The sequence below is a fragment of the Bos grunniens genome, chromosome 19 (genome assembly GCF_055505025.1).
Source record: "Bos grunniens cultivar Pamir isolate PY7600 chromosome 19, Bosgru_T2T1.0, whole genome shotgun sequence".
In the NCBI taxonomy this organism is placed as follows: Eukaryota; Metazoa; Chordata; class Mammalia; order Artiodactyla; family Bovidae; genus Bos; species Bos grunniens.
Window position 1 is genome coordinate 35806244 of NC_141183.1, and position 25578 is coordinate 35831821.

The following is a 25578-nucleotide window of genomic DNA, read 5'->3' on the forward strand; positions in this document are numbered from 1 at the left end:
GAAAGGAAAGTATAATTTATATGTACAACCAATAAACCTGATACAGAAGAGGGGACTGGGACAGGCCCGGAGTGGGTGTGAAGAGACTGGGAGAGGGGCAGCCAGAAAGTGAAGGGGAGCAAAGAGGAAGTGGGGGGTTCGCCATGCAAACTGCCACTCTCCCCAGCCCCTCCTGGGGAGGAGGGTGTGCCCATATCTCCCCAGCCTGCCCTCTGCTATTCTGCTCTGGTCTTGAAGGCAAGGTAGTCCCCTGACTAGGCCCCCTGCCTGACCCACTCTAGTCCACATCCAGGTCTTCAGGAGGGAAGGTAGAAATCCTCCAAGAACCTGAGCCCCCAAACTGGGGGCTCCCCCCATGTCTGGCCCATTGTGTTCTCTGCCACCCTTTCTAGGTTACTTGGGTCCCTAGAACAGATTGGGGAGCTCCTCTTTGGCTTAAGGGAGTATCACCCAAATGTTACTCTTTGCAGGGGGTGGTCATTGGTCCCTAGGGAGGGGGGAAGATTGCCAACACAAGATGCCGGTACGCAGGAGGTAACTGAGCCAGTGAATGGCTCCTTTATTCTGAGGCTGAACAGCAATGGACTCCCTCCCTGATAACTGCTCCACCCTCCATCTGCAGGGAGGGAGGGGAAGGAAACATGGAGCTGCCCCTCCTCTTCTCTTCCACCTTCCCAGGGCTCATTGTCACCCCTCTCTAAAGTCACCTGCCTCTCTTCAAAGCTCTTCCCCACCAAAGTTCCTACAAGCCAGGCAAAGCTAACCCCCCACTTCTGCAAGAGATGGAGTTGATGTTGCAGGATTAAAACCTGGGGAGGCTCCACCTCTCTCCTCCCCAGAACCGTTTTATTGGGAAGCTGCGTGTGTTTGGCAGTGGGGGATAAAGGTACTCGGAAGACCCTGCTCACCACCTTCCACCCAGACCCCTTCTCACCAGCACAGTCTTCAAAGCGCGGTGGGAAAGGTGCATGGGGTGGAGAAAAACAAGGGCCCTTCTTGAAGAGAACTATAGAGAGGGGCAGAGGGGCTCCTAGCCCAGTGGTGGCCCAAGGGGTGGGGAAGGTGGAGGACTGGCAGCAGGCCCCAGAGCCTGAGCTGGGGGTCGACCTCGGGGCCGGGACCTGGGTGAAGGGCAGGCCTGGGATCCGGTCAGTCGTCTATACAGATCACCTCCCCGGTTCGGGGCTCCTTCCGATCCAGCCCGTCTGCCACCAGTGCCCCCACCATTTCCTTCTCCTTCTTCACCAGCACTGGAGGGCCGTTGGTGGCGGCTGTTTGGGAAGGGGGTAAGGAAGGGTCAATCCCTACTTCTCTACCCATCGTCCACTGCTTCCTGACCACAGTTATGTTCTTACTTCTAGGTCACCTCATGCCAGGTCCAATTTTCTAGGGTGTGCAGAGCAGACCCTAGACCCCTCTCCTGAGACGCCCCACTGTGTGTGTGATGGGACTCGTGCTCCAGCATTCACTATAACCCCCTTCTGATTTCACACTCTTTCTCTGAAGTAACCCAGGAGTAGGTGGCTCAGGTACTAGTCCACAGAACCAGTAAAGCCCTGGATGGGGTTTCTGACGATGGGGATGTAAGAGAAGTTAGGGATGGGAAAAATAATGTCTAGAAGCACTCCATTCCATGAAACCCTGGGCACATCCAAGGAAGTGAGATGGGCTGGACAAGTAAAGGGCAGCTGAGCAGGGGTGAAGCTTGGGAAAGGAAGAGGGCAACGAGGAGGAGGCGGGAAGTCAGCAGCTGACCTGTGATGAAGGACCCTGCTGGCATCTGGCTGTAATTGGCGCCTGCGGCGGCCAGGGCCCCGACGGGTGCGGCGCTGAAGGCCGCCCCGTACCCCGGAGGTGTAGCGTATGGACCCGGGGGGAAGGCCTGGAAGAGAGAGCGAGCCCAAGTTAGAGGGGCCACAGCCTGAGAGGGAGAAGCTGTAGGGGAGAAATCCAGAGCTACTGGGGGGTATGGCAGAGGCAGGGGGACTCCACACTGAGGAGTGTGTGTGGGCGTTTTCCACACTGTATAGGATTCTGAAGGAAGCATCTGTCTGTGTGCAGGAGTACCAACAGGGAAAGTGGAGTCGGGGGAAGGGTTACCGGTGTGGGGTGAGTCTCTGTGCCCTTGCTGGCCAGCCGGCTGAGGATGCTGCGCTCGGACATCTGAAGGCGGGCTGCGATGGGGGGTATTCGGGACAGCGTGGCTGGCAGGCGGGTCACGTCCGCCTTCATGTCGCTCAGCAACTCCTCCAGCTGGTTCAGAACTGGGGCCCGGGCCACGGAGAAAGAAAGGCGAGAGAAAGACAGGGAAAGAGAGAGATGGAGCCAGGAAAAGATGTGGAGTCAGGCAGACAGATATAGCCAGAGAGAGAGAGAGGACACAGATGCCAAAGAATCAGAGACCAAGAAAATGACAGAAGTAGACATTAAAAGAGAGCAGCTCGGGGAAAAAGAAGTGTCAGGTAAAGAGGCAAAGAGACCAGATCACCACAAAAGACAGATGGAGAAAGAGAAGGAAGGAAAAGGGAATATGGAGAAAAGGGAGACAGGGAGGACATTGGAGAAAACGGGGCGGGGAGTTGTCAGAACATCCCATATTGGAAGAGGGAAGTTTGGGGGTTGGGGATGATGGGGAGGAAATAGTCAGGAGGCATGGGAGGTGGTAAATGATGTCAAAGACTTAAGGAATCAAGGTTTTAATATGTCGGGCGGGGGTGGGGGGAGGTTAGAGGGTCAGCATTACAAGTTCAAGGAATTAGAACAGGAGTCTAAGGGGCCAGGAGTCAGTCAGGATTAGACGGTTAGAGGGCTTTGGAACTTAATCTACTATTATCAAGGCATGAGGGTTTGGGAGGAAGGGTTGAAGATCAAAGGGAAATTTCATGGGGTAGGGTCAGAGGGTGGGATGGTAGTGGTTTCTGCCTCGTGGGGTGAGTGAGATGTGAGGAATGTGATTTGTGGGACCCAGGATAAGAACTCTTGTGGACTATATACAGGCCAAGGCCCCAGACAGGGTGCTATGAACAGTATGGCAGGTGTGTGCGTCAGTGAAGAAGTTCTGCCCCATGGAGGGGATGTGGCACAGTCTCATGGAGATGGGGGAGGTCAAGGGGTTGGGGGATCCCACTTGTGGGCACTGACGTGAATGCTATTAGGCATGGATAAGGGCTGGCCGCACAATTTCTAGAGGCTAAAAACCAAGGGGGTATCAGGCGGGTTGGGGTGGGGTTAGAGGTCGGGGTGGGGGGGGTGGTTCAGAGGGTAAAGGGGTCGGAGGGGTGGGGAGATTTTGAGGGGTGCGGGGTGAAGACTTACGCAGCGCTGTGGGCCCTCCCCCGCGCGGGGCCGCCGCGGCCCTTACCCTTGTGCAGGACGGCGTTGGCCGGCTTGTTCCCCGCCAGCGACTCCTTGGAGAGGTGCTGGTGGCTCTCGGCCAGGCACTCGGCCTCGGCGAAGCGGGCGTGGAGGGCCATGGCGGGGTGCGCCGGCTCCTGTGATAGGTTCAGGTAGGCCGCCCGCCGCAGCTGCTCCTCAATCACCAGCGCCTGCTCCAGGAGCTGAGGCCCAGGCAGGGGCTGAGTACTAGGGGCAGAGACCCACACTGCCCCCCCGCCCCCTCGCTGGTCCAGAGCAACCCCAGCTCCACCCTGATCCAGCCCATGGGCCCAAACACAAGGTGACACTCGGGTGTCTTGGCCTCAAGCATCGCCTTGGCTCTCAAGGGGTCAACCTTGCCTACATTCCAACCAGATCTGGTCCTACCTCTGACTCAAACCCCTCTTCAACACTGTTCCTTTCCTCCCTCATCCTCACCTTGAATCTCCGGGCCAAGAATTTATTTTTCATCTCCAGAAAGTTCCCCTTATTGGCTTCAGTTTTAAATGGCTCATTGATAATGGCAAACTGAGCATCATTCTGGATGTCCTGCCACCGTGCGTAGCCATGGCTGCCGACGAAGGAAGGGGACCATCAAGGAACTTAACAGGGCTGGTGGGGGCTGTGCATACACCTTCCTTTTGGCCTGACTGCTCCAAAGTGTGGCATGAGGCTCCCCTCCCTAGAGATGGACTCTTCTGTGGTTCTCCTCGCTCCAGGCAGAGAAAACATCTCTTGCCTCGTATTTGTAACAAAGGATACAGGACAATACCAGCCAGGAGCCAATAGTCGTGTCTTCGGTGCCAGATCTCGTTGAGTTTCCCCGAGGAAATAGCCGCCCGCTCCTCATTCTGCCACAGCGTGTGAAGCTCTGCAGAGAGGAGAGAGGACAGACACGGCATCAGGGGTTTGAGAACCATGCCCAGCCCCACAGACAGGTACAGAGGAAGGAAGTGAACAGGTGACAGGACCACAGGCTCTTCGAGAGGAAGGTGAAGAGAGGGGTCAGGAACAAACTAATTACAAACAAGGTTCAAGTTAGGATTGGGAGACAATGAGAGCCCCCCACCTGTGAAGCCACCATCTGCAATGTTGAACATGAACCGCGGTTTCTCTGCCTTTTCCTCACGTCGCCCATTGGACCGTGGCTCATCTCGAGGAGGCCCAGACCGAAGCTCCCGGTCCCCTTTCACGTCTTCTGCTGTGGCAGACGGGGCAGAGCTCACATCTCGGGGGACAGTCTCCACCCGGGTCCCAGGACTCCTCTCTGTACTGTATGGGCCCTTGAAGAGCTACCCACCCAGGCGTTTGGTTCCCCAGATTCCACCTCCCCTGATCCCTCAAGGACCCAGGGGTCCCATTCTTCCACCCATTACCTCTCTTGCCCAAATCCCCTGTGTCCCCCTCCGGCCTCTCCCTGTGTTCCTGTCCATCCATCGGCTTCTCCTCCCCCCTCTCTCCTGGCGTCGACTCCGTGGCTGTGGGAGGGGGCAGGGGACAGGAAGGGAGGATGTCACCCTCATCCCCTGACCCCAGAAGAGGGAGCCCCCAAATTCTAAGCCCCATCACACTTAAGGCCATGCACCCACCTGACTTCTCTCTGTCCCCCCGGTACCCAAGTTCAGGCTCCATCTCTCCAGGTACCCCTGGCACCTCATCCTCTAGAGGCATCTTCCTTGGCTCCAGCCGCTCTCCCAGGGATGGGGCTGGGCTAGGGGTATCAGCCTGGAAAAGGACAGCAGAGTCAGGATGACCTGGAGGGCTCCAGGCTCCTGCCTGCAAGACCCTGCCACTGCCTCCAAGGCAGCCAGGTAGCCACACACCTCTGTCTCCATCTTCTCCCCAATCCTGCTATTCTTTTCTGGCTTCTCCTCCTGGTTTTCTGCTTCATCCTTCTCCAGAGGTGTCCTTATGCCATCTCCTTTCTCGCTGGGAGCTGGAGTAGCTGCAGGGGTAAGGCAGAGTGAAGGCGGCAGAAACTCCCCACCCCAGTTCCATGCCCTCTGCATCTGATGGAAACTGGCCCCGTCGGTCTCCCCTGTCATCCTGAGCTGATTACCAGGTTTTGAGGTGCAAGGGCTGTTTGCAGCTGAGGCCTCAGGAGTGGTGGGAGACGTTTTGGTAGGAGAGGAGGCTCTGGAGGAGCGCTTGGAGTCAGCACTGGGGTCAGGCATCAGCTCCGGCATAGACCAGCGCCCATTGATGTGCTCGAACTCCTGTACCTGCAGGGTGCGGGGGGTTGCAGGACAGGGGTCAGTTCCACTCTGGCTCCTGGAGCCAGGGATAGAAGGCTGAGGATGCATGGGGCCTAGGCAGCCGACCTGACTCTTTGGGTGAGGGGAAGACCAATACCTTTTTCTTGACGAGAGACATGACTCCAATGCGGGTCAACACTTGCTGGCGACTCAGCCCCTCCCGAGGGACTCCGTCCGCAAAGGTTTCAGAGCCGTCTGCCCCGGGCTCACAGAGATGGCGCATAAACAAAGACACATAGGCCCTAAGGAGCATGCGGGGGAGGTGGGTCAGGAGACCTTAGGAGGGGAAAAGGCAGTGAAGGGGTACAGGGATGACTGAACCCTGAACCTGAGCTCCTGAGTACCTCCAGGGCTCCTCCTTGGGTCTTTCAATTTCACCATCATGGGCTCCCCCAAATCCTAACTCCCCCATCTGCCCCCCACCGCATTTCCACGGCCCCCCAACCTTGGTACTTCACTCTTAGGCCCCATCAGTCTGATCTTCATCCTTCCCACCAGCTCCCCTGGCTGGGTTATCGTGGCCAAAGCCTGTGAGGCAAGGACAGCCCAGGCGAGGCTCCTGTCTCACCTGCCTCTTCCACAGTAGGGAGCGCCTGGCCTCTCTGCTCTAGGCTCAGCTGAGGGGAGGTGGCAGAGGCTGAGCCCACCCCCTAGGAAACCGAGCCAGGAAACGTCTGGCAGGGAGCGTGGTGATCAGGTGAGTAAGGTCACATCATATGGTGGCCGAAAGGAAGAAAATAACACCCAAAGCTCCTGCCCTTCCCCCCAGCTCAGCCCGGGGTCACCCACACTTACTTGAACTCTTTCTCAGTCTTGCCCCTGAGGTCCCGCACCAGCCACTGGGTGGTGAAGGCGTCCTGCGGGGGCATGCCCCAGCGCATCACTGCGTTGAGGAAGGCCTTCCGCTGACGGGTGTTGAATCCCAGCACCTGAGGATGGGGGCAAGGAGGGAGTGGATGATCAATGTCCAGGGCCTCATTTCTTGGTCTGTTCTGCCCTCGGTAACTCAGCCTCAACTCCCCTCATTCTCTCCGCAGGGGCCTAGGCCAGCTCTCACCTCAATGTTGCCCCCAACTCGAGCCAGCAGTGGAGGCAGTGGCTTATCCTTTTCGTTCCGAAGCTGCCTCTTTGACTGTCGACGCCCTGGTGGGGAGATGGTGACCCTCGTTACTAAACCACCATATCCTCCACCCCTCATTCTTTCCTAGCTCTCCACGTCCATAGGACATGCAACACAAGGAATGCCTGTTGTGTCTGAGGTGCTTCTAATTTTCTTCCCAGAACTACCAACCCAGTAGGTCCAAAAGAATCAAGTCATTCTAAACAATCAGTAGCAACTATTTGATGCAAGCCAAGATTACTGCTGGGAGTGTAAAATGATGTAACCTTTCTTGATCTCTCATCTAGGTGTCAAAGCCTCCAAGGTTATATATTCCAAATTTTAGCAGTAACGAAATTATAGATATTTTCTCCTCTCTGCTTATCTGAAATCTTTTACTGTTCCTACAAGTGAGCACTCTGTATAAAAACAGTAGGCTTAAAAGACAATGGGAAGTGAAATGGGAAGAGGTGTGGGAAAAAGGAAAATAGATGCCACCTTCAGGACGCTCATCAAAGTCTTCATCCTCCTCCTCTGATCCCACTGAGTATTCTGACTGGTTATCTGTGAGGAGAAGGGCTCAGCGGTCAGTGATGGCTACCTGGATAAGCCCACATGGGGCCCTTTCTGCCTGGACACCTCCCCTCAGAGACTTTTGCACCTTCACTCTGGCCTCGGCCCTCCTAGAGATACTGTGGGAGCCCTGTGGGAGGGCTGCCCACAATCTGGGCCACAAGGCAGGTCCACTCACCCCCACTGCCTGACACTTGCATAACCCACTCTAAACAAAGGCCCCTGCGTGTCCATCGGTGCCCTCTGCGACTTCGAGAGCGCTCAGGTCACCTGCAAATCCACCTGGCCTCCGGGGAGCCCCTGGTGACCCTTCCTAGGGTCCTAATCTCTTTCTCCTGAGAAGGGAAGGCCCTGACTGCTCAGCCACTCATTTCCTCTCAATGCCCCCAGCCTCCAAGCCCCTTCTCAGCACGCTCCCCTTCTCCTCTGTTGGGCACAGTCGTCACCTTGGTCCTCCTGAGCAGCGTCATTGTAGTTGACCTGCTTGCGGACCCGCTTGCCCTTGCCGAGGTTCCGCGCCAGGTCTTCCTGCTGTTGCTCATAGTGGTGCCGCAGCAGCTTCTCCCAGTAGTCAGGGTCAACGTTCTCTTCCTGCTTGATGATCTCTCGTTCAATTTCCTCAATCTGAAGGGCAGCAGGACCCACACTGAAGACCGTGCCCCTTTACCCAGCCCCCAGCACCCACAAACCCCTGCTCTCCTGCTGCAGCCCAGCCCCAGACCTCGTCTACTCTAGACACATAAATCCTCCAGATGTAGCACGCTGTCCTCACCTCTTACCTGCAACTTGCTTCTCCTCCCCATTGCTTCTCTTTTCTAAGCCTCTCCTCCAGTTCCCTATGCCTCCCTCCTACTCTATTCAGAAGGCAGCCTTCCAAATTGATCACTACATGCTGTGCCTATGTTTTCTCCAGTGTCCAGTCTCATCCTTCAGACCAAGTTGTCTGAGGTCCCACAACTGACCGCTTTTTGCTAGACACTGGGGTGAGAGATCAGATTAAAAAACAAGAGCAAAGGGGGATCCTCCTATTTGGACATTGGCTACCACCCTTCAGAGATGGCCCCAGGTGGCCAGTGTCTGGCCCCAAGCCACTCACCTTGTCTTCTTCCCGAACCACATACTGGGCCACCTTGAAGGAGCTGAGATACTCGTTCATGTTCTGTACGTCAGTGTCCTCAGTTGCATCCTGATTCCGGTCCAAGAGCCGAGCAATGGCCTCGTTGTCGTAGTGAATCACACTGCTGTCCTCCTCCTTGTTCTCACCTAGTGGAGTCAGGGAACGAGAGTGGACTCTGAGCTCCAACCAGAACCTCAGGCAGAACTTTACAAAGCTCAGGGAAAGCCATTCCCTCTGCCTCCTTCCCACGGAGCTCTGGAGGAGGCCTCTTCCCTGGGCGTCTACAGAGATGTGTATTATGTCAACCTTGTAGGTAAGGAAAGGAGCCAGCCGTCCTCCAAGGATGCAGAGGAGAGGTTTTGTTTGGGAGGTTTCAGCAGTGCTCACAGACAGCAGAGACCTGCTTTCAGGGAGCTGCAGAAAAGGCTCTCACCCTCATTTTCATCCTTAAATAGCTCCTCGGTACCAAATTTGAGGATGTCGTCCAGCTCCTGCTTGGACATGGAGCCCGCCTTGGAGCCCAGCCCGGGCCGCACCACCAGATGTGTCAGCATCATCTTTCTCTTGGCCACCTGTGTGATTCGCTCTTCTACCGAGGCGCGAGTCACAAACCGGTAAATCATCACTTTGTTGGCCTGGCCGATCCGATGAGCACGGCTGAAGGCCTACAGGGGTCGGAAAGTAAGGATGGGCCAGGGGAGGGGTGGGGGAGAGCCCCCCCCTACATGCTGTGGAAAAAAGGCTGACAAGAAAGGGCCTTCTCCCCCTCAAGAGGTTTATTTCTGACCCTAGCACAGATACCCGTGTCTCCTTGCTCCAAGGGGCTCCAGGAGGGGAGTTCTCACCTGGATATCATTATGGGGGTTCCAGTCTGAATCGAAGATGATGACAGTGTCAGCAGTGGCCAGATTGATGCCCAGGCCTCCGGCCCGGGTGGAGAGGAGGAAACAGAATTGTTGGGCCCCATGAGCTGGGAGGCAAGAATCAGGAGATCAGGCCTTTCTTGTACTCAGCAGTTCCGGCTACCTGCTCCCAGATATTCCCTGACTACAAACAACAATGCCTTCAACTCACAAGCCCAGGTGGGGGCTTCCCTGGTGGCTCAGTGGTAAAAAATCTGCCTGCCAATGCTGGAGACACAGGTTCAGTCCCTGGTCTGGGAAGATCCCCCAACTAACTCAGCCTATGCTCTAGAGCCCTGGAGTCACAACTACTGAGACCCCATGCCGCAGCTACCAAAGCCTGAGTGCCTAGAGCCTGTGCTCCACAACAAAAGAAGCCACCGCAATGGGAAGCCTGAGCACTACAACCAGAGAGCAGCCCCCACTCGCCACAACTAGAGAAAAAGCCAGCAAAGCAATGAAGACTCAGCACAGCCATAAATAAATATTTCAAAAAAAGAAAAAGCCAAGGTAACTGACATCCTCGCAGGCCCACACCCTCCCAGGGACCCAGGCACAGGTCTCTCAGGCTGTGTACACCCAGCAGGACCAAGGCCCCCTCACCATTGAAGCGGTCAATGGCCTCCTGCCTCAGGGCACCAGTGATGCCGCCATCAATGCGCTCATACTTGTAGCCCTCGTAGTCTAAGAAGTCCTCCAGTAAGTCTAACATTTTGGTCATCTAGAGAAAGAGAAGAGGCAGGAGTCTAGAACAATGAGGCGGTGGGCTGCACTGTTTGCCCTGTCCTTTACTCTCCCTCAACCCCAGTCCTTACACCTGTACCCCTGCCCTGTCATATGTACCCCTAGCTCCTCCTGGGATACCCTGTCATTTTCTCTTGATTTAAGACCATTTCTCCTACAGCAGAGGTTCTCCTCTGACACCCATAACACGGTTGCAGGGAAATCTGTGAACCCCCTGAAAATCTGTACAAGATTGTCTCATCATGTGTGCAGTTTTCTGGAGAGCAGACCCACAGCTTTCATCAGATTTCCAAAAGGTCTGCACTCTCTTCCTTCCCTAGGAAGATTAAAAAACAGTCCCAGCCCCAGAGACTCCTTTAGGAGGCAGATGGCTCGCCCTCCCCCTTCTCCCCTTTTGGCTTTAAAGAAACTGGACTACAGCTTCCAATGGCTTGAATTAAGAACACGGATTGGAGGCCAAGATGAACAGAGCTGTTCCAGAAACCCTTAAGGGTGTAACTGCCTAACCTTTCATCCCGGGGCAACCACAGGAACGAGGGAAGGGATTATCTGATGGTGAGGAGGAACTACCGGCACGGGTCACCTGCGAGAAGATGAGCACTCTGTGTCCTTGCTCTTTCAGCTTTCGCAGCATCTTCTGCAGCAGCATGAGCTTCCCAGACGCCTTAATAAGTGCCCCACCCTCATAAGCCCCACTGGGAAGTTTGGGGGACTCCTGAAAAAAAAAAAGGCAGGGAAAGAGGAGGAGGAGAGGGTCAGGAAACACACCCTCATATTCTGATGACGTCTAGAAAGCTGGAAGCCCAAATCCAGGCTCCACACCTTTGCAATTACTACTCCTCTCAGAAATCTAGTCCCTGGCCTCCCAGCTTAGCTCCAGCCCTGCACTCTTGGCTGCTCCTGTTTCCAGACAGCCAGGCATTTCACCGTCCCAGCTCCCGTATCTACCATAGCAGCCACAGGAAAGAGGTACGGATGGTTGCAGCACTTCTTAAGATCCATCATGATGTTCAGCAGCGACACCTGGTTCCCACCACCTCGTGAATTCAAGGCCTCAAAATTTCGGGTCAGGATATACTTGTAGTATTTCCTAAAGCCCAGGGTAGGTGCACAGAAGAGACACAATAATGGAAGCAATTGTGAGGTTACATTTGGTCACCGACACTTGCAAAGTTGTTACCACATCCTCAACCCTGGTCCAGGGAACCCGCTCGGCATCTCACTTCTGCATGGGGCTCAGCTCCACGCGAACGATGAGCTCTGTTTTGGCTGGCATGTTCTTAAAGACATCTGCCTTGAGCCTCCGCAGCATGTGTGGACCCAGCAAGTCATGAAGTTTCTTAATCTGGTCTTCTTTGGATATGTCAGCAAACTCCTCCAGGAAGCCCTCCAGGTTGCTAGTAGCCAGAAGGAGATTAAAACATGAATGGGCGTTGGTTCTTTGCCCCTGACCTCAGGCTCTAGTCTTCACTTTAGATGACTCCTGCACGCTCTCATTTTCTCAGACCCTCCACCTCTCCTCTCTGTAGACCACCCTCCTGAGCCACCACTTACTTAAACCTCTCTGGGGTGAGGAAGTTCAGCAGATGGAAGAGCTCCTCCAGATTATTCTGCAATGGAGTCCCTGTCAGCAGCAACTTATGATCTATCTTGTAGCCATTGAGGACCCTGAAAAACTAGAAAATGGGGCAAGGAAAAGCAGGAGAAAGGGTCCATCAGTGGCAAGCAGCTGGCCCTCGGCTCTCCCTGCCTCCAGCTCCTACTTCCTTCAGGATCAGATGCCCTCGGACCCCTAGTCCTGTCTTGCTTCCAAACTGGACTTCTCCCTGCACTGCCTCCTGGGCTGCTGAAAGTCCCCCAAGCTTTGTGTTTTAGGATAGGGGCAAGTAGGAGTCCAGAGCCTCAAGTTTCTGAGGCCTGGGTACCTCACTCACCTTGGACTGGTTGTTCTTGAGCCGATGGGCCTCATCCACCACGAGACAGGCCCAGCGGATGGAGCCGAGAGCTGCCTGATCAATGGTGATCAGCTCATATGATGTCAGGAGAACATGGAACTTCACCTGTGCCTCCCTCTGTTGACAAAACCATGGTCCCTGTGGCTGCCAGCCTGCACCCGAGCATCTAGACCCCCACCCCCATTCTCTACCCAGACACCCTGTCCTGAGACTCCCAAAGGCAGCTGGTAGTCCAGGCCTCCAACCTTGACTCCACACAGGGACTACAGGATGTGGCCCCCAAGCTTCCCCCACCTGTCCAGTTCGAAGCAATCCATGAGTGCCCCCGGGAATAACCTGCTACATCTCCAGGACTGGAGAGCAGAGGCATGAGGGAAGGTGGGGGAAGGAGGGAGAAAGCTGAATGAGGAATATAAGAAAGTTCTGGTTGGGGCAATGAAATGACAGATCTGAGGACTTTGGAGGACATGAGGTAGGGAGTCTGACCTTCATCTTAAAAGCTTTCTTGCCACCTTTGATGGCGTTGTCTTCAAAGGAAAACTCATTCTCACGAATGATGGCTCGGCTGTCCTTGTCACCCGTGTATGTCACTACATAGAACTTGGGTGCCCACATCTGGAACTCCCGCTCCCAGTTGATGATGGTGGACAGCGGGGCACTCACCAGGAAGGGACCCTTTGTGTGGCCCTGGGAGTGGAAGGTGGGGAGAGGGAGCCCCATTAGTTGAGGCCTGCGGTTGTATACCCAACTCCACTGCCTGCCACGCCCCTCCCCTAGTCCTCTGCCCTCACCCTCCACTCCCACCTTCCCCAGTCCAGGCTAGGGCCCTAGGAGCCAGCACCTCCTTATAGAGTGAGTAGAGGAAGACGATGGTTTGTATGGTCTTGCCCAGCCCCATTTCATCAGCCAAAATGGTATCAGTGCCCTGGGCCCATGAGAAGCGTAGCCAGTTCAATCCTTCCAGCTGATACATGTGTAGTGTGCCTCCTGTGGCTGTGATGAAGCGTGGCTGAGTCTCATATTTCACTGTAGGCTGTAGAATCAAGTCAGAAAGCTCAAGGGAACCAGCAGCCACTCATCTGGTCCTGGTCTCGTCCTCCCCGTCCCTGGCATTGGTATCAAGTAGGATTGCGAGTCCCTCTCCTCTGGCCTGAGCTTATGAAAAGTTCTAGTCTGCAGTGCCTCCCCCTTGTTCCTTGAATCAAGACCTGGGAGTACTGCAGGGAAGGAAACGGCAAAAGAGGCCTGTGTACAGCTGTCCCTGGAGACTCTTATTCCTGTGTGCAAATCCCCAGTAAACCTAGGGCAAAGCTGACTGAAGGAAGAGCTCAAAGAAGCTGTGGAACCTATGGTATGTTCTGTCAGAAGCTCCCAGGAAATCTTCGATCCCTGAGGCTCCAGAAATGAGAGACAGGCCAAGTGGAGGACTTACATCGTTAGTAGGAGAACTGGGAGGCCCATCACCCTGCAGCTCCTTCTTCTTCTTCTTATACTTGCGGGGCTGAGCAGGGTCCTCCCCCATAATTAGTTCTCTGGGAAAAGAGTGGGTCTGAGTGAGACTGGGGCCTTGGGACCCCCATCTTCTGAAGCAATTCCAGACCTACTTCCCACTTTCCATAATCTGGATTTTCATACATTTCCTTTCTCCCAGGTTCTTTAGCCTCACCCCTTGGATTTCAGCTCTAGAGACCACCCTCCCGACTCCTCAGCATCCTCTTCCCCATGAGTCAGGCTAGATCTTATCTCTGTTCCTCACACTGCCTCTTTATGGACCCCACTGCAAACAACCCAGCCCCAGCTCCCATTACCCTAAATTCTAGACTGAGTCTGTCCCTACTGCACCTCATTTAATGCCCCCACCCTCAGACGCCCTCTAACCCACGATCTGGTTCACTCACCGGTGTCTCCAGTAGCTCTGCTTGTGGTCTTCATATTCAGGGATGTTCATTTCATCTTCCTCCCATGTGGACTGGTCATAGGGCAAGTCCCTCCATTTCACTAGATAGTGGTAATTCCCCTTTTTATCCACACTGTGAAGAGGGAAGCCAGAATAAGAGGCAGGAGGAGAAAAATAATGTGTGTCACAAGTAGAAAAGAGTCATAATAAACACAATTATCAATTAACACACAGAATTTGTCACCTAATCTTCAATGGTGGGCCTCTGAAAGGGAGTTTAGAAAGGCTGAAGGACTATCCTAACTTTTTCCAGATGACTTCCTAAAAATCAACTATCACAAAACATCCCCAGCTTTAATGTCATTTGTTCATCCAATCAATATTTACTAAGCATCTACTACATGCCAGGCACTGTTCCAGGCATAGGTGATTCAGTAGAACTAAGCAGACAAATGACTGATTCCCATGGAGCTCACATGCTACTGGAGAAGACTGTGATGAAACAGAAAAATAAAAAGACAGTAAAACATTGGTAATGATAGGTACTATGAAGACAGAAATACTAGAAACATTGGTCTGTATAAATCATGTTTTGCTTTTATCACATCCAAATCCCCAGACTCCTGTGTCATTTCTTAAGCTGTTCGAGATTAGAGGAAGCAAGGACAAAGGTGTTCGTGCTGGGCTGGACTTTTTTCCTGGTTTCTCCCACCTCCATAGAGGAAACAAAGCCAGAGAGGCTGGGGCTGTGGTGGGAATTACCCAGTTAGGTCAATTATCTAACATGGGGCCATAATGCAACAAGAACAGTGGCAAAACCCAGGTCGGCCTTCCCGTGGACCAAGGGCTTACCTGTGGTTGATGATCCGGTGGACGGTCATCCACTCTGGCTTGATGCCAAAACGATAGTACTTCTCCTCCATCTCGGCGTAGTGTGGGTCCTTCACCTTGCGCTTGTCACTCTTGCCATCGTCCTCACCAGAGCCATAGTCCAGGGGTGGGGGCTCATCCATGTCATTCTTCCGTTGGTAGTTTCGGTACATCACCAAGTGGAAGATTTCCAGCTGGTGGGGTACAGAGGAAGGAAGAGATAGTCCCGACATCCTGAGGGGACACAAGGAGCCGGGGCAGCGGCCGGCAGGGGGAATGGTACAGGAAAATGAGCCATGGGAGTGGTGGGATGAAGGACACAGAAAGTTAAAGTCAAAGCAAGAAAATGAGTAACATGCAAGAGAACGGAGTCTGAGACAGGACCTGAGTGAGGAGGTAATAAGTAAAACGAGGAAGGAACAGGTTATTAAGACTAGGGGTGTCCGTAAAACATGGTTAAGATAGATAAAGGGTAAGACATGGGAATTAAGGAAGGCTAAGGAAGGCTCCGTTACACCTCAGGGGAGGAGTCTAACAGAGACTGAGGGAAAGACAGCCAGAGACCAAGAGACCCAAGTATGGAAACTAAGAGAGCTGGTAGGGTCTGGGGGCCAGAGACCTAATATGAGGGACAGAAGACGGGAGAAGAGGTGGGTGAGAGAGGGAGAGCAGCAGTGAACGGGGCCACAGGAGACGGGACAGAGACACCCTTGTACCTGCAGCTCCTTGGCCCAGGAGCAGTGCCAGTAGGACAGGCCCACCCACTTGACAAAGAACTCTCGCTCAGATCTGCCTTGAAGAGGTCGTGGCGGTGGGGCATCCGGATTCCCGTCTGCCTGCTGGGGGGCTGGCATGGCCACGGGTGGCTCTCCCCACCGCCAGTGCAGGATCTTCTGCACACGGCCTTTCAGCACAGGACACTTCGGGGTGGATACAAACAGGAAAGAAAGAGGCGTAAAGAGCCCCTCGTTAGAGTAGGAGGGTGGGGGAGTCCCACAAGGGAATCAAAGGTCTGGTGTGGGGAGAGAAGAGAAAGAGCCGGACGTTTGGGCCCCAAAGATGGAGGAGGAGTCAGGGCTGACAAGAAACCCTGAGAGACGGGTCCACTCACGGTGCATCGGGGACACAGCCATTCGCCGTTGGGGATGTCGGGCAGCGGGGGGTTCAGACAGTGGATGTGGTAGGAGGAGATGCAGGCGTCGCAGCACAGCAGCTCCCCGCCGTCCTTGCACACGCGGCAATACTCCATGTGGTCATCTTCTTCCTCCTTCTCCCCTTCCTCCTCCCCCTCCTCTTCATAGTCTTCCTCCTCCTCCTTGGCTTCCCACTGGACCCCCTCCTTCTCCTGGGAAGCCAAGGACAGACAAGGACACAAAAAAGAAGATAAGGAGTGAGAATGGAAGACAGAGACCAACCAGGAAGCCTAGATCCTAGAAGTACAGAGAAGATTGGTGGGAACAAACAAACAGGACACCTCAGTTTTCAACAATGCTGATTTGGTGGGGCCAAGGGGATGAGGGAGAGGAACACACAGGATCCTGGACCCTTAAACATCTGTTGCTGAGAGGCCCAGGCAGCTGGGAGTAGGAAGATGACAAATGATATCACGGAGGAAAGAGATGGGGGAGGCGGTCGCTGAGGGGCGAAGAGGCGGCTCCAGTACTCACACAGTGAGGGCAGCTCCACTTGCCCTCAGGAGCCCGGTCAAGCTCAGGATCAAGGCAGACGAGGTGGTAGGCACGAGGGCAGGTGTCACACAGAATGATCTCCCCACCCTGCTGGCACACCTCACAGTAATCCTGGTGATCTGTCTCGTAGCCGTCAATCTCCTCCTCCCCAGCCACAGCGGGACAGCCTAGAACTGTCATACACCCGAGCGGAGGCCAAGGGAGCCAAGAGAAATGAATGGGGGAGGGGAGAGAAAGAGAAAAGGGTTGAATAAAGAAGTCACAACTGAAAATAAGGACAGCAAAGGAATGAGAGGAAAGTTAACTGTCAGGGCCACACACAGCTGATGCCCCTCACCCTTCTTCTTCTTCCTTCCGGGCCGGCCTCGTTTTAATTTCTTGGTGCGGATGGGGCCATCGGGGCGGCCTGAGGCACTGTGGACACTGCCGCTGTCCAGGTCTGATTCCTCGGCCTCCGGTTCGGGGCCCTCGTCACTCTGCAAAACATACTGCCCATAGCCCCATGGCTGTCAGGGGCGCTGGCTGGATTCCACTCCCCTCCCCAGGCCTTGGGCTCCCACTTCAGCTGTCCTCACGGACCCATGTGTCTGGACCCTGGGTCCCTGACCACCCCCAGGAGTTTAACAGACCAGAGGGGCCTCTCACCGAGCCGCCCTTCTTTCTCTTGCCACCCAGAAGCCCTAGCTTGATTTTGAGTGGTGCCATCTTCTTTCCCCGAAGCTTCTTGCGTCCGTCGGGCACTCGGGGGCTCTTACTCCGCCGCTTGTGGCCTGGACCTGAGTGAGGAACGCAGGTGAGGGAGAAAAGCCTGAGGTCACGATATCCTGGAATAAGGGAGGCCATGAAGGTCTCTGGGCCTCTTAGTGGGCTATGGTCTTACTGAGACCCTTCCTAGGAAGCACTTTTCCAACCACCAGGGCCAAGGAGACAAGCATTCTGGACTACAATTTGAGAACATGCAGTCTGGAAGGTGGGGTGACAGCTGTTCGACCTAGAAGATATCTTACCTTTGCCCTCTTTGGTTTTGGCTCTTCGGATGGGTGGGGGCTGGATATCAGCAGCAGGGGGTGGTGGAAGGGTGGGGGGTCCGGAGGGTGCTATGGGGGTGGCCGAGGAGACAGCGGCTGACACCTGCTCAGCTACAGCTGCCGCCGCTGCTGCCGCTGCCGCTGCCACAGCAGCCGCCGACCCCTTGAAGGGATTGTTGGCGCTGAACTCTCTCCACTTGGCCCCGAGAATGGTCATCATCTTAGACATTGGGATCTTAGGATTCTTCTTAGCAATGAGGGGCCTGTAAATACAGAGGCAGGAGACTCGGACCCTTCACAGATAGATGGTCAGGGAATACTGCCATTTCCCTCAGCAATAAAGTCAATGTACAAGCTTGGGTTCCTGGGTAGTGTAAACATGTTCTCTCATGAGTAACATCAATTTTAAAGTAAACAAATAATAAGTTTTTAGAAGTTTAACAGAACAAGAAAAACATATGAAAGAACAAAAAAGAAATAGGCAAAATAAAATTTAAATGCAGATTAAATAGGATAAAGCCAAAAGATACAAGATTACCAAAAATGCTCTACTTCTGACAACTACTTTACAGTTCCTAAAACACTTTCACACACGGTATCTTATTCCATCCTCACAACACTACTAGGAGCTGTTACGGTTCTCTGTGTTTTTCTCATGAGTTCCACAGGCCTTGATAGAACCTAATGAAGGGTCCCATTAGGTGGAGTCTGATGGGTCACACTTGTTCTGCTCTGAGGTGGGTATTAAGCTCTTGTGAGGACACAGGTGACCCCGGTGCTGACAGAAGCACTGTCTTTGGTAGAGAAGCTGTAAGACACCAGGACTAATGACCACTACCAGGGACTGAACTCTGCCGGGCCCCAGAATATGGAATGGGCTGAGCTTTCCATCCACCACCCCATCAAAACCCAACCAAAGTACCCACTTAGTCCCTTCAGTCGTGTCTTGACTCTTTGTGACCCCTTGGACTATAGGCCCCCAGGCTTCTCTGTCCATGGGATTCTCCAGGCAAGAATACTGGAGTGGGTTGCCAGTCCCTCCTCAAGGTACATACTATTTGCCTATTTTACAGAAGCAGAAACTGAAGATCAAAGAAGTGAGTTGCCCAAGAAGCACCAGGACCTGAATTTTAGCAGGCTGTCTCCAGAGCACTGAAGGGCTCTGCTAAAGTGCCTGCTTCCCCAAAGGCATCTCTACTGTTCTCTCCACTACTTTAGAAGCTATTGACTCGCAGGTCCCACTCTCAGCCTGCATCCTCCATTACTACTGCTGTCTAAGGGAAGGGCAGAGAAGACTTGATAACTGAGGAAAGGAAACTGGGAAACACTGATGCCACCTCTCCACTCCAGTCTGAAGAAAAGTCAGGCAGGGTAAACTGGAACTGTTAAGAGCAGAGAGAGCCATCGGTCACCAGAGTTTTCTAACCTAGCCGTGGAACTCTGATCCCCAGTGAAGAGTTCCTGACTAGAGTGCTTGGAACCTGGGAGTCCAGGAATTCTCTGAAATTACATGTGGAATTTTGTGTGTCTGTGCTGTGAATTTCTCTGGAGAGCCATTTTTTAGCTTTCATCAGATCCCAGAGGGGTCCAGGGCCTCCCCCAAATTAAAAGCGTCGGCTCATGAGGGCTCCCCAGCCCTACCATACCTCATGAATTGGCTGAAGGCTTTGTAGTTGGTGAGTGTGTGGTAATCTTCCTCGGAGAACACATGTTCCACGTCCTCCAGGCCCCAGGTCAGAAGCAGGGTTGCTGATGACTTCTGTTCCACTTGCTAGGATACCAGGCTTCTGTTAGGCAGGTGCTCTCCCAGCTCCAGTCCTGGACTCCCCCTGGCCCCTGACATGCCTCTCTGCCCACCCACCAGCTTCTCTGGGCTTCCAGTTTTCTGCTCCATTCCCAGTCCAATCCCACTCCTCATAAACCACAGCCTCTCCATTTGTCACCCTGCTCGCCCAGGGCTCTCCCTCCCTTACTCTTCAGGCTTGTCATTGATACAGATTTCTCCCCTCACTCCCCAAATCTACTCACCTTTTGCCCTCCCTCTCCCTCCCCTTTTTTCCGCCGCTTTGTCTTCTTCTCCTTTTTTTCTCGGTGCTTCCGTCTCCGTTTCCGACCTGGTCCGGTTCCATATTCACTGCCTCCACTCTCTGACTTCTCCCGGTACTCATCTCGCTCAGAGCCAAATTCCTCCTCACTGTCCTAAGGGAGAGAAATAAAAATACTATTTTTTGAGCCCTAGCATGTGCCAGGAACTCCTCCTAGCACAAAATATCATCATCTCTTTTAAACTTCACAACAATCCTATGAGACAGCAACTAATCTATTTTTATCCACTTTTTTTTTGTAGAAAAAACTGAGGCACAGAGAGCTAAGTAAGCTGCCCAAGAAGACAGAGGACTGCTGGGCTGTGAATTCATGCAGTCTACCTCCAGTGCTTCCAACAGCTTCTCGTGCTGCAGGGCAAGTAAAGTCGACAAAAGGGCTCTTCACTAGGATGGGTCCCAGACCTGGGAGATACCGGCTAGCAGGGGTGGGGGTGGGGGCAGGTAGAGCGAGTCAGGTCTCCCTGACTTCAGGGTTCCCATGGCAATCAGGCCCAGAGAAATCATAGGTCTCTGGGATGGGTCTCCAAGCCTCACTGTAGAGACAGGCGTGCGTAACACTTACAAGCTTCTTGCGTTTCCGGGGCTTTCCTGGCTTGTTCTCCTTCTGTTTCTTAGGTCCTCGCTTTCTCTTCTTCACGCCCAATGCTGAAGGCAGCAGTCGAATGTCATCCTTATCTTTGGAGCAGACAGCACCGGAAAACCTAAGCCTCTAGGCTCCCAGCCTCTGCAGCCCTTTTCCTCCCTCACCTCCTTGGTTCCTGCTCTCTAGGAAATCCGGCATTAACTCTTCCAAACCTTGCGTCCCTTTGCTGGACGCAAACAGAGAGTGTTTCGAGTACTCTGGGATGCCTGGGTTCTGAATGGGAGGTCAGGGGTCAGAAGAGGAGAGCAGCCAAACCACTCCTGTCTCTCCCCTCCTACTAACAAGGGACCAGGCTCTAGGCCATGGGCTCTGACTGTGGCAGGTCCTTTTAGTCGCCGCCAGGGCTCCTCCTGCCTTCCCCTTCACTTAGCCAGCTGGCATCCTGCCCAGGAACTGGGGAAGCCATGCCCAGCTGCTGGCCTGGCCTGACCCCAGCACTTGGAGTGGGGAGACACAAGCTGGCAGCTCCCTAAGCCAGATGCTGAGAAGGCAGAGCCAAAGGTGGACACCTGGGCTCTCACACTAACACCCTGGGGCCCTGACATCCTTTCTGTGAGGAGTGAGGCCTCTATTTACACTTCCTCAGATAATCACCCAGACTCCTGTCACCCCAGTATAGCCTTGGAGGAAAAGAAACCCTCAGTCAGCCATGTTCACTTCTGGCCCACAGGATCTTGGTGTCTGGCTCCTTTGTCACTCCCTAGCCCCACAGGAGAAGGTCTCCACAATTACCTAAACATCCCTCCTCCTCCCAAGCAGCCTCGATTGTGCCTTCAAATCTACATCCACATCCCTGTTCCCTTTGAGAACTCAGGCACCCTACCCGTTGTCCCCGGGTCTCACCCCTTGCCTCCAAATGTAGTCTCAAGCATTCTAACCCATTCCTATCTAAGCAGTATGGGAGACCCACACAAAGACACTGGACAGGCATAGACACACCCCTCAAATGCATTCTCAAATGCACAAGCATCACACAAGCATCCCACAAGCATCCCATACTCATGAGCACAAACCCAGAGGACAGTCTGTACATGCTTTTAGCAGGGCTAGGTCCCTGGCTTTCTCTCCAGATGTCCCTGTCAGACAGGCTGGGGCTGGTTCTTCCCAGATGTCCCCCTCTTCCCATTCTCCATGACCCCTGCCACACTGTGGAGGCTTAGGGTTCAGAGAGTAACTATTTCAGGAGGAAGACACAGCCGATGCCACACAGAAGTGAGGCCCTGGTGTGAGGCCTCCCTCCCCCAGCAAGCACTAGACTAACCAGCCAGACCTGTCCTGCTCAGGCAAAGGCAGCAGCGCTGGAGGGGAAAGCCTGCGCAGGGCCCAGCCCCTTGCTCTAAGACACACAATCCTTTTCCCTACCACAGCCAAGGGAAAATTAGCCACAATTTACACCGGAGGCCTCGGTTTCCAGCGCCTCAGAATCGCGGCGCCTCCTTCCTTCAATGCTACTTCTCCTCACAGCTCCGGCATCCTGTGCCCTGTCGCGCGGGACGGCACTTTAAAATTGGGGGGCCGTGGCGGGGGGGGGGGTGCCCGGGGGAGGTGCCTGCAGGCAGCCGGGGGTGTGAAAACAGAGCAGGGACCGTAATAGGAAGTCAGTAAGTCGCCGTGCCCCGCAGCCAGCGGTCCCTCACCCCAGGGACTCCCGCTAATACGAACATGGAAACGGAGGCTGCCGGGGCAGTGGCAAGGGCAGGCCAACTGGCTGAGGATCAGGAAAATGGCCTCGGTCTTCGCCAGCTGGGGGTGGGGGGCGGGAAGTGGTGGACACCAGCCCTGGGACCTCGCAGCCAGTTAACTCCACTCCCCAACACAGCGGGAGGTTCCCCAACTTGGGAAGACGGCGGTGCTGTGGGGACGCAAAGTAGACGGCGAGGAAAGGAGAGGGAGGGCAGGAAAGCAAATCTAAGTCCCAACCTCTGCCTCACCAGCCACTCAATGCTGGCCGCGCGCCCAGACTCTCCCACATCCCAGCTCAGATCTCGGAAGACGGCGAGGGAGGAGCGCGGCGAGGGGGCCGGGCGGGGCCTGGCGAGCCGGAGAGAGGGAGGGGCCTCGCCGAGAGCCTCGCCTCCCGCCCCTCTCTTCTTCTAATCTCACCATCAATCTCTCACACATATATTTATTTTTTCTCAAATTCCCCTCCCTCCCCCACAACGAACCACCATAATAGGTCTGCTGCACATGCGTATTGCATGCAGGGGGTGGGTTTGTATTTTCAGACCTTTTGCAAAGAAACTACCAGAATTTTCCGCACCACCCACAATCATTCCCCACCCCCACCCCCAAGGAATCACATCTATACATTATGTTATATTATTTCTCTAGACTTGCCAGAAGAGGGAGGGCGAAGAAATGAGTTTTGGGCTTCCTGCTCCCTTCCCCCATCAGCACGAGTGCTATTATTTTAAACGTTTAACAATGTAAGGAGACTGGAGAGGGGGGAAGGGAAAAAATTGGTCTTGGGTAAGAATGTAAAACAAAATGGTGAGAATCAAAGACGTCAGAATGAAAAACAATAGGAACCTCTAACGGCTATCAGTTCATCTTAAAGAGAAAGAGGTGGGGGGCAGCCCAAACAAATTGCCTCAGAGGAGGATTATTTTGCCCACACTTAAGTAGACAGAAATAATGGGCAGACTAAAAATATTTTGCCAAAGTTTTACCTCAGAAAGTCATCTGAGGGGGTGTATCTGGGTCACTCCTTTGACTTGGAGGGCTAAAAGGGAGATAAAACTGCCCTGCCAGAGAGAGGAGGTGGGTTTTCTTTTCAGATATACAATTTTTAAAACATTTGACGATGCTTAGAAAGCAGAGGGAAAAGGGGAGGGAGTACTGACACAAAGACCCACCTCGACCTCAGATTCTTTCATCCACTCCCCTTTACAGACCCAAATCCGGGATCAAAAGCCCCCAAATACCCCATTCTAAGTTTGGAATAGACAAATGGGAGAACTGCGCATCCCCTAACTTAACCTGACATCCTTGCTTTCTCTTTAGCACCTCTGCTGTCTTCCAGGTAACCCCCTCCCCACAGTTCTTTATTCCTTTTCCCTTCTGCAAAATCAGTGGGCTCTCTCGGGATAACTTTTTAAAAACTTTTCCCGGTTTCGGACAAGCCCGGGAGGGGGGAAGTGGACTTTATCCTGTTTCCATTAGATACCCCCTCCCCCCTCCGCCCCAAGAAAGTACCTCCCCCCGCCCCGCCGCGCTTCAGTCCCTCAAAGGCTGTCTCCACTAGACAGGAACATTTCCCACAGAACCCACACAGATCAATATGACAGTTTTACAAAGAGTATGATGTTAGACGTTTTGAAGTTTGGTGCATTTCTGCTGCAAGGCATCCAGAGGCCTGGGGGTGTGACCACCCGAAAGATGCTCTATCCTGAAAAACACTAGCAGAGCACTCTAGAGGATGGCCAGAGGGGGGCCACTATTGGGCCCCCGACCCGAGGCAGCGGTCAGGCCCCTTCACCGCTGGGCAGAACTACCTAGACAGTGCGGATGACTTGTCATCCCCGGGGAGGGGTGCTGAGTGACGGTCAAGCTGCACAACAGCTGGGTGGGCAGTTCACGCCCCCCAACGTGGTCAGGGTGTGGGTGGTTTCAGCGGGAGAGTGACAGTGAATGGCAGCCACGTGAGAGTCACAGCTGGGCAGCTCGGCCACCCCAGACTGACGGGGTCATGGCGGGGGTGGGACCGCACTTGACACAAAAGAGCCTAGAGCAGAGGAGAGATAAAGGGGGTGGGGTTGGGGGCATCTGGTGTCCCAGACACTCTCCTCTCGGTCCCCAATCTCTAGTGGCTGCGCTCCCTAGTACGAGCAGGGGAGAGGGGGCCGGGGCCAGTCTCATTCCAGGAAGTGGTCTGTATGAAGTGTGGCCACCACCTGCCCCTAGTCGTCAGCCGCCCGCAAACATTCACACGACCCCTCCCCCACGTGCCACCGCACGCTCCAGAGTTGGCGGGCATCGAAGTCCCCGCAGGTGTGGGGGTCCGATGGACACCCGCCACCCCCCCTAGCCTTCCCAACTCCTGACGGGGGGTTGTGAGGGCCGTGGTCCGTTCTTCGCAGGCAAACCCCACTTCGCCACAGTCCAACCCCACCGGGGCCCGAGCCCCAGGGGCGCCCGCGCGGCCGCCCCTCCCCCACGCGCCCCTCCCCCACGCCGCCGTCCGGCCGCCAGGGTCTCCGCGGTCCCTCGCGCGGCCAGGGAGGGGGCCCTGGCTTCGCCTCGGCCGTTTCCTGCCTACCCCCTCCCCGCCGAGGGTAAAAAAAAAAAAAATCTCCTCCTCCTCCTCCCCCGAAAGCCGCGACCGAGTGGCCCGGTCCGCGCGCGCAGCTCGCGCCCAGCGCTCTCCAGCCCGGGCGGCGGCAGCAGCGGCGGCGGCGGCGGCGGCGGGGGAGGGGTGCGGCGGGGGAGGGGAGGAGGCCTGGCCGGGCGGCCGCTGCCGCCCGCCCGGACCGCTCGGACCGCCGCCGGGCGACGGGCCCGAGACGGCGCCCCGCGCCCCGGATTCGCCTCGGCTCGGCCGCGCGGTGGGTGCCTCGCCCCCGCCCGGGCCTCGCGCGCCCGCGGCTCCGGCTCGGGCTGGGGGAGGGAGTCGGCGGCCGCTTACCTGGCGGCGGGGGCGGCGGCGGCGGGGGCAGTGGCGGCGGCGGCGGCGGCGGCGGCGGCGGGAAGAGGTGGCAGCCGGGGGGGCTGTGGCGGTCGCGGCCCCGGTCGTGGCCCGGCCCGCGCCCGAGTACTCCCTCGTCGTCGTCCTCCTCGTAGTCCTCGTCGGCCGCCTCCACCTCCTCCTCCTCCTCGTCGCCCTCTTCTTCCTCCTCGTCTTCCTCCTCCGACACCACCATCTCCTCCTCCTCCTCCTCCTCGTCCCTCAGAGGGGAAGCCATCCTGTGGCTCTGGCCCCCCCACCACCCCCCCACCCACCGCCCGCCCGCCTCCCCCACCGCTACCACCTCCTCCTCCTCCTCCTCCTCCTCCTCCTCCTCGGCGGCGGCGTCCTCGTCCTCCTCCTCACCGCCTCCCCCAGCCCCCCAAACCCCCGGGCCACCCCCCTCCGAAACCCCCCCTCGGGGCCGCCGTCTGACGAGGGGGCCAAAACCACCCTAAAAATTTTTCTTGGAAAAAAATTGAGGACTTTTTTTTTCCTTCTCTCTTCCTCCCGAGAGAACAAGAGAGCGGGATTAAAATATATATATATATATAAAAGTTTTCGACTTCTCTCTACCCCCCTCTTCGTGGCTTTAAATATATTTAAATTCTGAGGGGGGCGCTCAGAAATATTTCTCAGAGCTGAGGCACTAAGATGGCCGCCT

At 55.0% G+C, this 25578-nt stretch overlaps 1 protein-coding gene and 1 non-coding gene across 13 annotated transcripts; both read right to left on the reverse strand.

Moving 5' to 3' along the window:
* CHD3 (chromodomain helicase DNA binding protein 3) lies at nucleotides 1-25578 on the reverse strand. 12 transcript variants are annotated; one of them, XM_086359080.1, is made up of 40 exons: nucleotides 24876-25578; nucleotides 20171-20283; nucleotides 19532-19702; nucleotides 19150-19274; nucleotides 17483-17766; nucleotides 17121-17251; nucleotides 16813-16951; nucleotides 16455-16648; nucleotides 15899-16132; nucleotides 15504-15707; nucleotides 14770-14981; nucleotides 13919-14050; nucleotides 13453-13552; nucleotides 12862-13053; nucleotides 12507-12707; nucleotides 12000-12137; nucleotides 11620-11741; nucleotides 11289-11462; nucleotides 11014-11155; nucleotides 10649-10780; nucleotides 9925-10042; nucleotides 9265-9389; nucleotides 8853-9084; nucleotides 8399-8565; nucleotides 7749-7926; nucleotides 7228-7293; nucleotides 6688-6773; nucleotides 6426-6559; nucleotides 5728-5872; nucleotides 5435-5597; nucleotides 5199-5320; nucleotides 4965-5100; nucleotides 4752-4853; nucleotides 4445-4573; nucleotides 4138-4246; nucleotides 3814-3946; nucleotides 3362-3557; nucleotides 2101-2264; nucleotides 1756-1882; nucleotides 1-1271 (listed from the first exon to the last, which is right to left on the reverse strand). In XM_086359080.1, the coding sequence occupies exons 1-40, from the start codon at nucleotides 25150-25152 to the stop codon at nucleotides 1150-1152; spliced, it is 6171 nt and encodes a 2056-aa protein (XP_086215206.1). In that variant the 5' UTR covers nucleotides 25153-25578; the 3' UTR covers nucleotides 1-1149. The 12 variants fall into 12 exon arrangements, with proteins under 12 accessions (XP_086215206.1, XP_086215205.1, XP_086215200.1 ...); XM_086359079.1 differs by having other exon boundaries at nucleotides 4445-4576; XM_086359074.1 differs by having other exon boundaries at nucleotides 3316-3557; nucleotides 4445-4576.
* Nucleotides 6157-6296, reverse strand: LOC147352115 (small Cajal body-specific RNA 21). Its single transcript, XR_015148501.1, has one exon.

Coding starts and splice junctions, on each gene's coding strand:
- CHD3 (XM_086359072.1), bottom strand. CDS start 25,152: ATGGCTTCCCCTCTGAGGGACGAGGAGGAGGAGGAGGAGGAGATGGTG. Junction 19,275..19,531: donor AGGGAGAGGGAGGGCAAAAG/GTGAGTAGATTT, acceptor CTGGTATCCTAG/CAAGTGGAACAGAAGTCATC. Junction 10,043..10,648: donor GAGTGCTCATCTTCTCGCAG/GTGACCCGTGCC, acceptor CTCTTTCTCTAG/ATGACCAAAATGTTAGACTT.